We start from the raw sequence: 17,452 nt of genomic DNA on the forward strand, positions 1-17,452 counted from the left end.
AGAGCGTAATAGTAACGGCAATTAATAGTCAATAAATTAATCAATCTATAATAATTGTTACCTCACAGTGAAGCATATGTTGCAGCACGCTGCTGGTGGTCATTTTTATTGTTAATATATTGCTAATCAATAACAATTAACTGTGATATAACTAATTGTTATATTTTTATGCAATAAAATTTATATTTCACAATGAATTATTGTCTACCTACCACTTTTTCTTCATTGTGTTTTCAGTAATCTTCATGATTCACATCTCAGAGTGAAAGTAATCTCCAAGACTTGCAGGTGGGACAGAAAGAGACTGTCGGTGATGGCATCACATAAACACGTTACCTGGACAGGTAAATGCATCAGGAGGTGAGTATGGTTTTCATTGGAAAACTCTAATGATAGAACTTTGTGACGAGTTGTGTATTGAATTACACAAATTCACTTATTATGAATTTGTGTAATTCAATACATATTCAATAAATACTAATACTGTAATACAGGATTAGAGTTATATAAGTTTTACGTATTTAGTCTAATTCATCTATTTAGTCTTGAGTATTTGTTTCAGACCTGGTAGCATATTATAAACTTACCTTGTGTTTTCAGTCTCACTGGCTCTCCTTCAGCAGTCAGCTCAGCTGTAATACAGACAGTAACGGTAAACAGGACGACAAAGCTTGAAAACATTGAAAACATTATTTGAGGATAAACAGAGCAGACAGCCGTAGGACATAATGTTTTATTAATGTTATATTTAGCTAATATTTCAATCCAGCAACCCAGCAAAAACTCAAAGTCTTTTTTTAAACATGTCATGATGTCAATGAATGAAATAACATTAGGATAAAATATTTGGTTAATTGATAAATGAATGTGTCGTTCCTCATTGCTTTTACGAGTTTGCTAGCCTAATATGTCCACAGTGTAGTAATTTGTTGCTAGGTAAGCCACAGTTTTGTGTTTCAATACACAGATTAATTTGATTTATGTGCTGATAACATGCAGGCTTGCTCATTCAACAAACAAAAAAACATCTTACCTTTTAAAAATGACCTCAAACATCAGTGCTGCTTTCTATAGTACTCAGCAACCGTATGTCGCTAACTTCCGGGAGCAATTGGTTTTGCTCCAGTCAGGCATACTGAAAAAACTGCTGGTTTTTTTATTTATTAGCACACTTCCACAGTAAATGCCAATGTGCATTAAAACTGTTCTTGGAAAGTGGTGACATTTTCCTGGAGCTCAGCACCTGTCTGCATGTTTTCACTTCACTTGCTGTATCTTAAGAAAATAAAATTTTCATGCCACTTTTCTTCTGGTCGTTATTACCCGAATTACCAGCATATATAACTTAAATGGCAGCCTATTTAAAATGTCCACAAATCTAAACTTTGTCCCGAGTTCGTAGGAAAATACAATGTTTTGATTGTTAATTCTTGGAAAATGAGATGCTAGTAAAGTGAGTTATTTGTAACACCAGAATAGATGTGTGGGTATTTTATAAGTGGATGCTTTCCCTGCATACAGTATGTGAATTCATCTTGCTCATTCCCCTGAAGGAGATCATATGATGGTCTAAAGAACCTTCACAAGATCTGTGTCATCCAACAACCAGAGAAGAATCTTCTTGCCTGGAGTGAGTCATTGACTAATCCGAATGAATGGCACATTAAAATGACAACTCGCGTGGGACGAAACATACAGGGAGCGTCGTTGCTATATGTAAAGAGAAAAAACCCTAAAGCCACAGTATTGTTCTGGATTCATGCTTTGTAATAGTCGCGGAATAACATGTAATTTACATTCAGATCTTTTCTTTGTTCTGGGTGAAATTTCCATGAATATTTCATCAGGCTTAGTCGGAGAAGAAGAAGCCGAACAAAAAGCTTCCTTGTGGCCAGCAGTGTTACACAGCTGAAAACAGCACATAAGGAAGAAACACAAATTCATACTGAATAGCCAGAGGAGACATGTATGTGAGGTGGTGCACCACTGGGAATCCCCCAAAATAATAAGAGATAAAAACATGTGGGGATGCATGATATGAATCCTACCAAGGTCAGATTGACGTCTTGCTTTTATGTATAATTTCTTCATTTTTTGTGCTAAAATAAAAAAAAACACTGAAAAAAAGTTTTGTGCACTCTCGTTATACAGTCACGCAGTATTTCTCCATTTAGACAGAACAGCTTTGATAAACATTGCTTTCATATCCAACACATTATAAATGTGTTCACGGTTCCTTAGTCAACCTCAAACCGTGCATACTGTTCATATTTCATGCCCTGAACTCCCTCATAATAAATCTCTGTGCCAAGTTTCGAACTACAGATGTATTTAGAATGTATAAATAGCCAACCTGACATTAATACATGAATGATTAAGCCTTAATTTATGTTTCAGAGAGCAGCGAAAGTGTACTTTTACATTTCTACAACATTTCCTGCACATCCTGCTTTCCCCGAAGCATGAAAACAGCCATGATGATTTAAATATATTTAACGGAAAGTCAAAGTAGCAAGAAAATTCTCAAGTTGCTGAGATTTACAATATATAGATAACCATTGCAGACATTAAACACTGTCCTCACTGAAAAAAGAATAATCTATATGTACCATAAAAGGATTTTACTTTTTTACGACCAGTTTTAAGACTCATGGGTGCTTGTCTCTGTAGAAACCTGTGCAAACTCGGCCATCACTGTCCCATAAAAAACATACAGACGTGGACAGGCATGTAATAAAGTTTTTTTTAAAAACCCTGAAACCATAGATTTCTTGATGTGAGCCACGCCGGTGGATCTAAAGTCCAGCTGAATAGATATTGACAGCCTCAGTAAACAAAACCTTGTAGCACCTGTAGATTTGCATTGAATTTCCAAATACTTTAGCAAATCTGTCACATGCTGTAAGGCTACAATGATTAGGTTCAGATGCAAGATGGTCTTGGTGTTTTAATAAAATTATAAGTTTTTTATTTTATTTTACTATCCTCTACTGTTAATTTTACTAACAGAATTCTCAGATTTTGTTTTGCAAAAGTGGCTTTTTTAATATTACTAATTACTAATTGGCAGATGTGAGCCAGAGGCTGCAAGCATTAGCTGATACCTCAGTACTTCACTCTCTCATCCAAATCCAGCATAGTCTGCCTGCCATGCAGCGCACTTTCATCCAGTGTTGACCCTGAACCACTTCCATATGAAAGATTGAATTATTAATCATCTCAATTTAAATCTGGTTTCCCACAAAGACAACCAAATATGTAACAATGCAGAAATCCTAGACCTAGAAATGTAGCTTTTAGGTAGGTAGGTATTAACTGATTGTTATCAGTCACAAAATGGTATCAAAATTCCATGAGTCTGTGGTAATCCATGGCAGGGTAGCTACACTGCAAACTACAATTTCATTTAATAAACATAAAACAAAGAAGCTGAAAATATAAAAGGCACATTTCCTTGAATCATGGGATTTGTGGCTCAGAGGAAATCACACACGGGTCTAAAATGAGGTTAGCTTTTACACACCGCAGTCAAGAATGTACAAACTAGCCGCCTCCAAATTCAAGCTTAATGAGATAAATACTTCTCTTATTAAGCTTAATGAGTCTGAATGTGGCCAAGCGGGTCAAGTGTTTCCCATGTGTTTGTTCCAGCTCCCCGTGAACCACAACAAAAACTCTTAGGGACTGTTCAAACTGTGACCTGAAACTACCTTTGGCTGGTAGTCCTCTTGCATCTATTTACACACTAATGCCATAATCAAATGCAGACCGAGTCCTTTTTCCATCACTATTTGAAATATTGCTGTCATCCTGATCAGACTGTGATGCATGGCCACAGTGCTGCACTAGAGGACTGAATAATCTCTTATAAATCCTCTTCCCTACACCGCTCCTTACACTCCTTCCCTTTATCAGCTCTTAATGGCAAAGATGGTTTGTGAATAGCTTTTATCTGTTCCAGCATCTAGTCTCAACTGTGAGGGCAAATTGTTACTAAAGGTCCCATTCTAGGAATTTTCATAGCATTTGATCAATAGGAGAGGCAGCTCTATAAATAAGGTCAGGGGGCTGTGGTGGATGCCTTTTAACCCAGTGACCACAGTATAACAAGGGGCTCATTTTCATCTGAGGGATGTTTGAATGTTACTTTATCTTGTGTGTTTCGTATATCTAATCTGGAATAACGAGCGGCTTCAATGCCCGCTGAAAGCAGATTATTTAACAAAACGTAATGATATTGTAACTTTGGACAAATCTACAAGGATTGCAGCACAGTGTTACTTTTTATGAGCTGAGTTCTTGCTGGTTTAAGGTCTAAAGTATGAATGCTGTCACTGAAGGAAGCTTTGATCATCGAGGAAGTCAAAAACAGACTGGGCAGCTTTGAGAAACTGTAGATCCACAGTTTCTTCTGTCACAAAAGTCACAACCTTTGTGAAGCTGGGTAGTCTTCCATAATGAGGGGATTTTGCCTTTAGTAAGATATAGCATCCATCTGTGAGAACTCTGAGTAAACATCCACTATTAAGGAAGGACTATCAGAGGGAAATTTGTACTAAGCTGAAGTTTTGCCTTCGAAAGCTGGCAAAGATCTGTTATCAGAAATGTCACAAGGGGCAATAAAATCATTATAAGCTTCAGTCATACCCTACTGCCACATTTAATTATGGTGGTAGCAATGTGGAGTACTTACCTCTTAGCTCTGCCTGTCAGCGTTTGGGGTTTTTTTTGGGGGGTTTTCACAGCTCACAAGTTTCTTTTTATTACTTGCGGCCAATGAAAATTCAGTAGAACCAGTAGTTGGATGTATTTCAATTCTATATGTTTTGGAAGTAGAATGAAAGCCAGCCATGGCTGTAGAAAGTGAGGGTTTGAACTGTAGAGGGGACTAAATTTAGTTTCCAGGGACTTTTACTGCATTTGAAAGTAATGAAAAGGACAGACAGTACAGTATCTGACATTTGATTGCATCCAACAGTCTTACAGCTCTGCCGCGGCGTGGCAACCACACTCGGAGAAAAACCACTGTAGGACTGATCGTCATATATTTGCTAATGATCATTTTATACTACAAAACACCATTCTGGTGTTTTGCCCGCAGGAAAACCACATAGGCACAGGGAAAACATGCAAACTCTGTTAAGGCAAACAAATAAACAGATAACTCCACTGTAATACGTTAAAGTAAAAGATTGCATCATGGCTTTGCGGTAAACTAGCTGCAATTCAAAAATACAGGATAAGACTAAAAATCATATTTAAAATCATATTAAAAAAACCTCACAATGTAAGCTGCTTCGGGTACCAACAAATCTGTGCCTGTACTTTTAAAACCATTTGATGTATTTTTTTCCTAAACACACTCTTGGCTGCTTCTCTACATTTACACACCAATAAATAAACCCAGCACACCCACTCCAGCTTCAACTTTGTTGGCAACTTTAAATAATCAATGCACATTTTGCCCTTGTCTTTATTCTTAAGTAATTACTTTTACTTATGCTACTACTACTGATAATAATGATGATGATCATGATGATCATGATAGTATATATATATATGCATTTATGCATCTTTTCATTGCAGAGTATCATGCGACCTCTCAGGCATGTGATACTGTTAACTGCACAGTGGACAGGCTGGAGTTTCATTTTCTTTGGTTCATGTTTTGCAATTGAATTGCAAACAGACACTTCTACCCTGGTTTAGTTTAGCGTTGAGCACATTATACGTACAGCCCATACGTTACTGTATCTGCTCAGTAAATTGCAGCCTGCTCAGAATGTGCAGGAAATGAAACATGATCCTTCGAAATTAATTTAATTTGAAGTCTCCTTCTATACTATACATTCAGCTTGACGTATAGATACAGTGGCAGTTTCTCTGTGGCGTTTCACATTTTCAGAATTTAATTATCGGCCTAAGGCATAGCACTATATTGCATAAAAGATGTTCCTAGATAAGTTACTCAGACACTACATTATGTTTTGCTACACTTGCCACTCACTGCTTTCAGTTCCATGTCCACAGAGTGTACCACGGGCACAGAGCACAGGATGTACTCAGGTTTGTGTCCTTTGATGTGATGGAGCATGGTTTGCTGTGGAAAGGTATTGATTGGTTTTAGTGTCTGTTTTTGGATTTTGTAAAATAATCCAAGTGAAAGGAGGAATGGGATGTCAAAACAGGTTTACAGTGCATGCTTGTCGAAATGTTTCTTAGTATAAATCTCTGTAGATGCACTCTACTAATACAGATTTATGCTCAATCTGTGTATTTTGCTGCAGTGCGGTTGCGGCCACACTTTTGACACACTTATGATGTCAGGCGATAATCTAGTGCCTATCTGCATGGATATAAATCAACCTGCATGTGTTTTACATGCGCATTTGATACTGACTGCGATACCATGAAAACACAGGTAAAAACCTGCTGTGCGCAGCTCAGTGCCAGCTCCCCGATGCTCTTTTGAAACGATTCAATGTCACAGCAATTATACACTTCACCATAATGAGTGCTCATCTGTACTGATGTGAGAAAATTCTGGAGGGCATGAAATGTCAAAAAATAGGACAGGGTAGCATCTAATATGTAATGTCTTTAAACTGTCTGGAGAAGACTTGAAACCACTTCTGTGTTTGCATTGAGGAACTTTCTAAGAAGCATGGGTAATTTCACTGAATGCTGTAAATGGTGTTTGTCACATGGATGGCATTTGGATTACTTTATTTTACTAATTCATTGAAGAGCAAAAAGGGAAATTGCGATTGACAGGCAAATGGTAATTTGCTTTTATCAGGTTAAAAAATAATGTCCGTGTGTAGATCAATATCAGAACGTTCTGTTTCTGAATGTGTTGCTTCTGTTTGTCCCCGACAGAAGCCGTGTACAAAGAACTTCTTTGTAAAGGAATGAAACCAACATAAAAATGATTAAAGCTGTCCGCTGAAGCCGCTTCTCATCTCTGACTCTTTGTTCTTGATTCTTTGTTTGTTTTCCCTCCTGTTGTCACTAGACTCTGCTGTTGCTGTTCTATTTCCACTTCAAGGCAGCCTACCTGACCTATGGCGTCTGGGCATTGTCTGCAAAGTGTGCAAAGTGTCACTGGCCAGAGGAGACCTGCTGTTTGCGTGCTCAAAGACTGCACCCGAGTGAACCTCCAAAGCATTCACATTGGCTCAATTCCCGTAATCCAGGCTGGAGAAGTAGACAACAACATGAGACCATAATGAAGCCTTTGAGGACACTGGTGGCATAGGTCACATGATCATTACCTAATATACTACAGACTGAGTCACACTAAAGACAATATTTTTGTTTTGTTCACTTCTTTTTTTTGCTCACTGTTAGTCTGTGGGGCAGGCATGATACATGTGAGTGAGTTTCCAATTCATGCTGTCACCAAAAAAAAAAAAAAAACATTCAACAGTTTGTGTCAGTTCATCCTATAAATGAACTGACAATCCATGCAAGACCAGAGGCTTGCATGGATTGGGATCTGGCAAGTTTGGATATATTGGTGGGATTCTTGATCTAAGACAATGTTCATGTGGGTGTTCTGCATGAATGCCTTGATGCAAAGTTTCTCAAGAGGGTAATGCATGGTAAAGCATTATCTTCCTGTGGTTTTAATACACCTAACCCTTCTGGTTTAATCTGTACCCAGAAACGTGTCGGCACACTCCAAACTTTAACAAGCTGTCAGCTAATCCTAACTTGATCCAGGCTTGGTCTGTCACTCTCTTTTTTTCTGCAGTGTACTTTTTACAGTAACACACTTTCACAATCCATGGGCTAGACCAGGGCGAGCGCCGTCCTCTGCGCTCGACCACTTGAGCAGGTGTGAGGTAAGACCCTACTAACCCTGTCGCGCATCAGCGCTCACAGTGGCAGGTGCCGAAAGAGAGACTCAAACACTGCGCGCCTTTGGAGATTTGTATCAGCCACAAGCCCAGCTCTTAGAGCTTTGGGTACGTTCAGCCCACAGTAGTCTATCATTTATAGCACAAGAAGCGTGCTGCTGCAAACAATGAGATCTGTGTCTTTTTTGTACTATTTTCTACTAGCCTTCTAAGAAACAGATAGTCACATGAGAAACACTGTTATTCTCTAAACAAGCTATTAAAACACACACACACACATGTACACACACACCTACACACACACACAGAGCCGCACAGTGTTGTGTAAATGTATTTGGTTGTTATCAATGATGCAGAGCCATCAGGATGTTGCCTGACTGGTCCCAAATTCAGTCTGCAGCTGAACTATCCTCTGTTACAAGAGGAACAATGAGTCCTAAAACAGATGGCACTGCGCCCGTGGACCTTTGATTTCAACATCTTGCAGTCAGTCTAGGATTACACAAGGAGACAAAAGACAGCGAGACTGCCCAAATCCACAGAAGAACCGTGGCAAGCTTGGAACAAACTACCTGCCAAGTGGGCCCGCTAACATTAGCAAATCTGCACTAAACACAATGTGCAGGGCACAAATGGAAATTTTGAAAAGAATGGAAATGGACAGCTTTTGTAGTCACACTAACCGCCTAAAGCCATCTTTCACAACAAGCCAAACTGATCCATTCACACATACATTGATTCTCTGTGCTTTGAGAGCTTGATTCATCTCACACCCACACCTACAGCCGGTATGCCAGTTTAGAAAATTAAACCAACAAACTCTGCCTTTGGACTGTGGAAGAAACCCAGAAGAAACCCACGCAGGCAAAGGCAAAAAAGAAGCTGTCCAATGATGACTCATGACGTCACTGATGGTGATATCTGTAAACTATCAGAGGACAATAAAAGTCCTTAGAGTTCATTCTAGGGGTAACTTGTGTAGGGGAGCATCCACCCAGTGAGATATACAACAAAGAAATATATCGAAAAGAAATCAGGACCTTCTCAGGGACTCGCACTTCTTATATAATATTCCACAGGAGCCCATGTAGAGAGTATGAAGTTATGCAACACTAAATGAAATAAATGCAAACAATGGATTAGTCCTTGATCTCAAGGATTTGCTCAAAAACATTTAAGCAAAGCAAATGACTTCTGATACTGCGGGGGGACATTATTATGCAAATCCTCTATTTGAAACGTAGTCACATCTCCTGTCCTTGAATTGCTGATATCAAAGTGGAGGGGCCTCAGTCAAAACGCAGCGAACGGCCTTGTTTTTAGTCACTCTGCATGTTTTTGACTTGTAGATAGAATCTGCACAGGTACTCTAGATCACAGCAATTACCCGTCTATCTCTGCACGAAGGAGGGCTGGTGTGGAGGATCAAGATAATTAAATGCAAAACTCATTTCAGAGCTGAGTTTAAAGAGCTCGCTGAGGCAGGTGGGCTGTGTGTTTTGGACAAGAGAGAACTGGCAAAAGTATAATGTATATTTTATGTGAGGACTGTGTGAAAAATAATTATATTATATGCGTCTTTGAATGGTTGGTGGAACAGAAAGAAAGCACTACGGGGAATGAACAAACAGCCCCTGAAACCGGCACGGGGAAACCTCCAATATATATTCCTGCCGGATGACCTGTGATGAGATCCCAGCAGAGCCCTCTCTACGTTGAGCTGCTTCAGATTCTGGATCAGCTCCTGTCCTTTATAGCTGCTCCCAGCGATGTCAGAACAAAGCTCCAAAGAAAATCACATCTTTGATAGCAGGGTTAGACAGGAGCCTTTAGGGCTTATTCACCACCGGAAAACTTAATTGCCAGCCTTAATTTGCTGAAGTTGAAGCTAATCATAATTTAGAGAAAGCAAAAGAGAAGAATGTTTAAAGATCGTCTGGAAATCTAGGTAAACCCCCCAAAGGGAGACAGATCTTTTGTTTTATGTAAAAAAATTAAGTGAAACAAGAGAAGTGTGGAAGGGGGGCACGCTAGCTGTCTGCAGTCTGAACCTCAGATTTGTTTCCAACTTTTTTTTAACGCCTTAAACGATTTGAAAGAACTTGAAGAGAGATTCTTTCAGTTTGCCGTCTTAAAGTTTAAGCAGGAAGTCCTCTTTGATCCACGAAGCTTGAATCTTAACCTACACCCAGAAAGAAGTAGAAGCGTAAAGGCGCACAAACTGTGGGTGTGTCGCCTCGTTTAAATGGGAAAAAATCCTGGAAACGCCCCTATGATCAAAAATGTCTCACTAAATGTTTTTTTACTCCCCCCCCCCCAAAAAAAAAAAAATTCTTGTCATGAGGTTAAAGTGCCGATTTGTGATTTGCTCCTCTCATTACACAACGCGGAGCGTGATCCTCTACAAGGAGGGAACACTGGTGTCTGTTGAAGCTCGCGGCAGAAGCGCACAGTAAACATTTGGATCCTAATTTGCTCCCACATATAAACATCTTCGGAACGATATCTTTGCTAGTGGAGTCAGCCTGGATTGGACACTGCTTTTTTCCCTCCTCTTGTGCTAAATCATATAATCCTTGTAAGTGAAAGCCAGGGCAGAGAAGCGGATACGCGCGTTTGGAGAGAGAGCCAAAGTTTGCCGCCCTAAGTTTGAAGCTCGGGCTTGAGGGGATCCCGGAGCGCACGGTGCGCCACTTAATTACTGGCCACGCCGAGGTGACTGTGAGGACGAGCTGAAGATGAATGACACTGGCATATTGTGCAAAAACAACCAAACAGACAGCTTCGCTGATCAGTCATGTCAGAATTCAACTCCCTCGCCTTACAGTCAGATCGACATCACCACTTTCATGCACATATTCCCTTCCATTTATGGCATCCTGTGCTCAGTTGGAGTTGTTGCCAACGGGCTGGTTATCTACGCGGTGGCAGCGTGCAAGAAGAAAATGGTATCAGACATCTACGTGTTTAACCTGGCAATAGCAGATATGCTCTTCTTGCTTGTGATGCCCTTCAACATTCACCAGCTGGTCAGAGACAGGCAGTGGGTTTTCGGAAACTTCATGTGCAAAGCGGTCGTTGTGGTGGATGTCAGCAACCAGTTCACCACAGTGGGGATTGTCACTGTGTTGTGCATTGATCGGTAAGCGTTGAAATCCACACATCTCACAGAGTTGTTCCCAATCCATGAAGATATTTTAATATTTTATCTTTTAGGAAAAAACAAAACAAAAGATATCCTCCAAAGCATGCTAACAACAAATTTTATCTGTATTTATCTGTGCAAAAAATCAAGATAATAACAACCCAATATTACCTGAAAATAAGTAAAAGTAGTTGTCTGGTATCCACTTTGTACTCACTGTCTTTATTTTATTCCACAGTAGGTGTTTTTAAATCTCATTTCCAGAGTTTTCTGTTTGAAAACAGAAATCCATGCTCATGCTCATTTGTTCAGCCTGATACATAGCCAGCCTCAGTGGGTGCAAGTGAAGCTTTCATTTCTTTTGAAAGGCACTCCTTCTAAAAATGTACCACTGAGTGGGTTTTTTCATGCGAGTAACAACCCATGAAAACACAATCTTCCCTATATAAATGTGTCGGGTCTGTGAGCTGAACACATTCAGGACATTAAATGAGCCCTCATGCCAAAGAGCTGAAGTGATAAACATCTCCATTTAGACATAATCTGGATCAGGTGGCTTTGACAGAGGTATGATTGCACACATCTTCAGAATAATACACATAATACATTTCTGCGAGGGGGGTCACTGGACCGGATAAATGTGCTCCGATTTAGCGGCACCACCTCCACAGGAAGAATTCCTCACAGGTTTCTTATTTGCTTTGCCATTTAGGTTGTGAATCATCGGAGCTTTATATCACATCAATTCAGCTTCATCATTTTAAATCACTTCTTTAACGGGGAAAACAAAGACAAAGGCTTAACTGTAGCAAACACTGAGGAAAAGATCAAACAATCCTTTTAAAAAAAATCAAAACTTCTTCCCTTTCAAGGCAAATAATTTTAGTCTGTAGTCTTGAGTCAAATGGCAGTGAAACTCATGGAAACCTAAAACAAAAAGCAGCTGATTTTCCCGAGTTTCCAAATCACATTTTTGATATCTGATTATCTGAGTTTATTTGAGTTGCCCCTTATTTCTGATATCAATGTTACCTTTCAAAGAAAGCATACATTATCTGCTCAACATCTGCTCATACTGTAATTGCATTTTTTTTTTTTCCCTTAATTTCTTATTAGGTAAAGTCCAAACTGCCATTACGGTGCTTTTCTTTGAATTCGCTGCTGTTTATCCCAACAAAGGCCACTTTATCTCGGGCTGCTGTGTAATTTCATTTCATGGGAGGTTTGTGGATATCAACATGATCGTGTTCCCAATTAACAGAAGACCTAAATAATTGTAAAAACATTTACAGATGAGTGACTCATGTTTTAATGCCCCAATGCTGTTGGATTTATAGGTTTTAGATACGTACAAGTGTTTGTTTATTTGAAACACAATACCCGAAGGGCTGTTGGTTCTTTGCATAGAGGTAAACTGTAGTATTCTTCCTCTATGCAAACCTAAAAATCATCTAGGGACACCTTTTTTGCACATAATATAGTGCAGGGCTATCTAGTGTTTTGACAGTCTGAAGTGGGGGTATTTGGGCATATAGCAAACATATTCAACCTGAGCTCAGGACACGAATGGCTCTGAATGATCAGTATACTAAATTAATGATAAGAGAGCAATGGCAATTTAGCAGCATGTCATGGAGGAAATTACAGGAGTGTTTTTGTGTCCACGCCTGCTAAATCGCAACAGAAAGGTCAGGCGCAAACATGCAGACAGTCCCTGGCTCTACTTAAATGGCAATGATTGCATGTAATGGCAAAATGATTTTTCTGGCTCTTCAAACTGAAGCACAATCCATATGGAAATGTGTTTACATCCTCTTGCTAAATTACTCTTATTAAATTATGCTGATTTATCAGTGCAATCATCACTTTAATGATTGTGTATCTCTGACATAGTACCTTGTATCTCATTGGGTAGCCTGAGCTCATCCAGCATGAAAATGACCATCCAAGCAAAATCCTGCACTTGCATGCACTCTGGCAAAGCTGCTTTTACCATTTGTGTTCAAGAGAGTGGTCATACTCTTTACACAGTGCATTCTCCCTCACAGGTACATAGCTATTGTCCATCCCACCTCAGAAAAGAGGACCGTGCAGTGGACCATCATCATCAATATTCTGGTGTGGCTGGGCAGCTTCCTCCTCTCCGTCCCCGTCATGATGTACGCCAAGGTTGTGAGCAGGCAGCATTTGGAGGTGTGTATGATGTACCTGGACGGGCCTGAAGATATGTACTGGTACACTCTCTACCAGTCTATCCTGGGCTTCATCATCCCCCTCATCATCATCAGCACCTTCTACTCGCTCACCCTCTACCACGTGTTCAGCTCCATACGTCGGGTCAAGCGTAAGCAGTCTGTTTGGGCTAAAAGAGCCACTAAGATGGTCCTCATGGTCATCGCCCTGTTCCTGATCTGCTGGTCGCCCTACCACGTCATCCAGGTGATCAACCTGAGCAACAACAAGCCAACCGTCGCTTTCGTCTATGCCTACAACATCAGCATCTGCCTCAGCTACTCTCACAGCTGCATCAATCCGCTCATGTTGCTCATCTTCGCCCAGAATTACCGTGAGCGTCTGTGCCGAAAGAACGCGCTGCACAGCTCCCAGCACTCCTCCAAGGTGACGGTGGTCAAAACAGATGGCTCCAGCACGACAAACGACCCCAACTACCGCTGTACGGTCATCTAACTTTTTTTTCTATATATACACATATGTACATGTAAATATATTGCTGCTTAACACAGAAGAAAGGAGCTCGGATGGATGGAATCACCATAAACTCATACCACCTAACGTAATGGCACGAGCAGCAAAAGCAACCGCAGCTGAAAAAAACAGGAAAGTGGAAGTACTGTTTTTTTCTCTTTTAGCCTCAGTGTTTCCATTAGCCTTCATAAACTGTACTTCCAGTCTCTTGCTGGTCAGTTGCAACACTGAAGTGCAGCTTGCTGGATAAGCGTTCACATGCTGAGTGTGTGAAATGATGTGATGTTCAGGACTCTTTCTATGGGAGGGTGATAGAAGGAGTCAGCTTTATTATGTGTTTGACGGATAATGTTAACACACATGGTGGCATGTTCATTCTGAGCATTCTGAAACAGTGTTGATACTGTATATTGAGTTGAGATAGTTGATTTAATATTGGTGTTCTTCTCTCCTCCCATGTAATGTATATTTGATATGTGCTTCAGATTGTGCCTCTGACATGTAATTTTGTGATAAGAAGTTGTTTTTTCTCATAAAGGGCTCAGAGTGATATTACAGAGACCGCAAACTCATTTCCCTTCAGTGTAACGTTAAAATGCACAATGAAAAGTGAGAACGTTTTATAAGTATAACGCTTCCTGTTAGATCTGTGACGCAGCATAAACACAGAGGAATAAACTGTCACTGTATAGTTTGGAAACAGCTATGACTGCACAGTAGATGATCATCACTGGTTTATTTCATAAGTTTTTAAGATGAATTCTTTTAATTTTGAGTGTTGTTTATTCATTGTGTGCCAACTGAGGTGAAGGAGCCTAGTGAGTTTTTAAAGAGGAACGCACATTCATTAATTACAGGTCATTCCTGAGTCCTCGCACACTTGCTCCTCAGTAAATAATCACAGTGTGTTTCAGTGTGTTTCTCTCTGCGCTGTGGATTACCAGCTGTGCTTAATTAGGCGACTGGGCCCTGGATGCATACAAGTTGGAAAATTAGTTTGTGGTAATTTAACGACATGTAAATTCGTTTGGAAACTCAAAATACAAACCGAGCTCGAAGTGTTGAAGTGGCTCTCAGAGTCTGACTTCATATCGAGGCCCTGTATTGTGAAAGGGAGCCTTTGTCAATGAGTAAGCTCACATTATCTTTGTCAACGGCCCTCAAGTGATTCCTTGTTGCATTTCAATACAAACTCACAAGAGAAAAACGGGAATATCCCAGTTTCTGTCCATTTTTTTTCATGGCGGCAGCAGCTTAAAATCTCACTAAACACGACACAAGTGTTTTTGGGGGAGACGATAACGTGAAGGAACAGTCGTGGAGTGAACAGTAAACAGGCATCTGTGTCACCGATACCAATGCATCCTCCTCTTCTTCTTTTAAAGCGTGTGTCAGTGGAGTCCTTCTTATATTTTGGCTTCTGTCATATCTGCACTAATGACTCCCCAAAAACACTTCTATTGTGTTTTGTGACATTTTTTTTTCCCATTTCCATTGTTATATTTTTACTTCTGCTGTGTTTCGTGTGTTTTTGCAGCATTTTTCTACATGCTGGTGTTTTCTTAAATTACTATGCATTTGACCTGTCAGGGCCACCGTAGTTACCTTCAAAGGGAATGTGCCCTGGAAGAGATCATTAGTAGATGTCTGAACTACCACATGTAGCTTATTTCAATAGAGTTTGGACATGCAGATTTACCTCTACATGTCCAGATTTGTCACTTTATCTCAGCTCAGCACAGCCACCCAATGGAGGATATGCAATGCATTATTATCAGGTTCTTCTAAAAATTCTCCAGTTGATCCAAAACGCTGCGGTGAGAGCACCAACGGGACCTTTTTCTCTTCATTGGCTCCCTGTTAAACCTAGAATTGATTTTAAAATCCTTGTGTTTGCATGCAAAGTCTTGACTGATCAGGCCCCATCATAGCTTAAAGATCTTATAGTATAATATTATCCCAACAGAGTATTTTGCTTTCAGACTTACTGAGGCTTTGTTGTGGTTCCCAAAGTTTATAAAAGTAGAGCGGGAAGCAGAGTCTGTATCTGTGGAACCAGCTCCCAGTATGAATTTGGGAGATAGACTCCCTCTCTGCTTTTAATAATAGACTTAAAACTTTCCTTTTTGATAAGACTTATAGTTTGGGTTGGATCAGGTGACCCTAAATCATTTCTTAGTAATGCTGCTATATGCTCAGACTGCTGGAGGACCTCATGCGATGCACTTAGCACATCTCCACTCACCTCTTTTCACTCCCTAGGCGTTTATGAACCCCTGCAGGATGTTGTTACATTTTTCTCTTTTCTCTTCGTTACTCCGTGTTAGTCTGGTTTCCTGCTCCTCTCTTTCTTTTGTCTTCTCTTTCTTTCCTTTTTTTTCTCTCTTTCCCTTCACTCCCAACTGGTTGTAGCAGATGGCTGCTCCTCCCTGAGCCTGGTTGTGCCGGAGGTTTCTTCCTGTTAAAAGGGAGTTTTTCCTTCCCATTAGTTCAAAGTGTTATCTCGAGGTTTTCTCCAGAATACTGTAATGTCTTTACTGTACAGTATGAAGAACCTCGAGGGGACTGTTGTTGTCATTCAGTGCTATGTAAATAAACGTGAACCGAATGGAAAATGAACTACTCAGTGCTTGTGACTGTTGTAGAAGGTTGGAAAACTGATGGACTGGTAAATGGAAAGCTTTGTCATCTAGCTCGGGTCTGTTTTCACCACAGTGGAATTAATCAATCCACCCATCCATCTCAAACTCGGTGTTAGCATCACTCGGGGATGGTCAAACTCCTTCCCTTGGGATAGCAACTCTCCCCCAATGCTGAAGGAGAACCGTTTTCTCAGACTTGATGGGACAAACCTTGTGTAACTTTCAATGTAAGCAACACTTCCCTCATTTTACAACCTCTGAACTCAACGATTGTTCATAACAATAAAGGGTTTTTTTTCAAGTGAAAGCTAAAAGAAATTGGCTTTAAGCAGCTTGATTCGTCTTAGGGACAGACTATGATTTGGATTAAAATTTGCTGCTTTATTAAGGTAAACAAATCTTCATAACCATGGTTACAGTAAAATCCTTCTACCAGAAATGACCAGAATGGTGCATAAAAGACACTTTGTTGACACAGGAAATGGGAGACCGTCTGCCGTCTCTCACATCTTGTTAGTTTGCTCATCCTCCCCGATCCTCTCTTCCTCTTTGGTACTTGACTCTATAATAGTGACACTAGTTATAAACCACTAGCTTGTTGTAAAAATATTGTTTTGGGAAATTTGCTGGAAGAAGCGCTGCTGTTGTTTCTGCTGGGAGTCTCAATTTCACAGGTTGAACCAGACTAGGGCTCACTACCTGCGTTTAATGTGTGAAACTGGTGGCATTTCCCTTTATTGTTTCTGTTGCCATTGAGCTTACATCCAGAACAAACAAGTTTAAGTGAAATCAAATAATCTAAATAAAAATAAATAAAACTGATTTTTGCCCAGGGACCTCAACATTGGGTTAATCCAGCCCTGACCTTGCTTTGCTGTGGTCTCCTCACTGTCTGTATTGTAAAGTGTTTTTTCTTTATTTTCTTTCATTGCTTTATGCTGAATTACTCAGCCAATGAAAGCTTTAAAAGCCTCTTTAAAGCTTCTGTGGCTTCTCTAGCTTTTGGTATGGCTTACATGTCAATCATATATATGAACTCTGTGAGTTCTTTGTGAATTTCTTGTAAATGTAATATTTCAGATTTATCTTTGATTATC

The 17,452-nt window shown here is 40.0% G+C and overlaps 1 protein-coding gene and 1 long non-coding RNA gene across 2 annotated transcripts; one reads left to right on the forward strand and one right to left on the reverse strand.

Moving 5' to 3' along the window:
* Positions 1 to 212: 212 nt before the first annotated feature.
* LOC147337740 (uncharacterized) lies at positions 213 to 16,683 on the reverse strand. The gene is made up of 3 exons (XR_015131405.1): positions 15,959 to 16,683; positions 588 to 632; positions 213 to 336 (listed from the first exon to the last, which is right to left on the reverse strand). It is a non-coding gene; the product is annotated as an uncharacterized LOC147337740 (long non-coding RNA).
* mchr2b (melanin concentrating hormone receptor 2b) lies at positions 10,315 to 14,441 on the forward strand. Its single transcript, XM_086309927.1, has 2 exons — positions 10,315 to 11,004; positions 13,056 to 14,441. The coding sequence occupies exons 1-2, from the start codon at positions 10,601 to 10,603 to the stop codon at positions 13,693 to 13,695; spliced, it is 1,044 nt and encodes a 347-aa protein (XP_086166053.1). The 5' UTR covers positions 10,315 to 10,600; the 3' UTR covers positions 13,696 to 14,441.
* Positions 16,684 to 17,452: the final 769 nt, after the last annotated feature.

This window comes from Aulonocara sp. 'chitande type north' Nkhata Bay, linkage group LG2, assembly GCF_057382095.1.
Source record: "Aulonocara sp. 'chitande type north' Nkhata Bay isolate Kocher_YH1m ecotype deep benthic linkage group LG2, A_spYH_male_GT1.1, whole genome shotgun sequence".
Classification (NCBI taxonomy): Eukaryota; Metazoa; Chordata; class Actinopteri; order Cichliformes; family Cichlidae; genus Aulonocara; species Aulonocara sp. 'chitande type north' Nkhata Bay.

Coding starts and splice junctions, on each gene's coding strand:
- mchr2b (XM_086309927.1), top strand. CDS start 10,601: ATGAATGACACTGGCATATTGTGCAAAAACAACCAAACAGACAGCTTC. Junction 11,005..13,055: donor ACTGTGTTGTGCATTGATCG/GTAAGCGTTGAA, acceptor TCTCCCTCACAG/GTACATAGCTATTGTCCATC.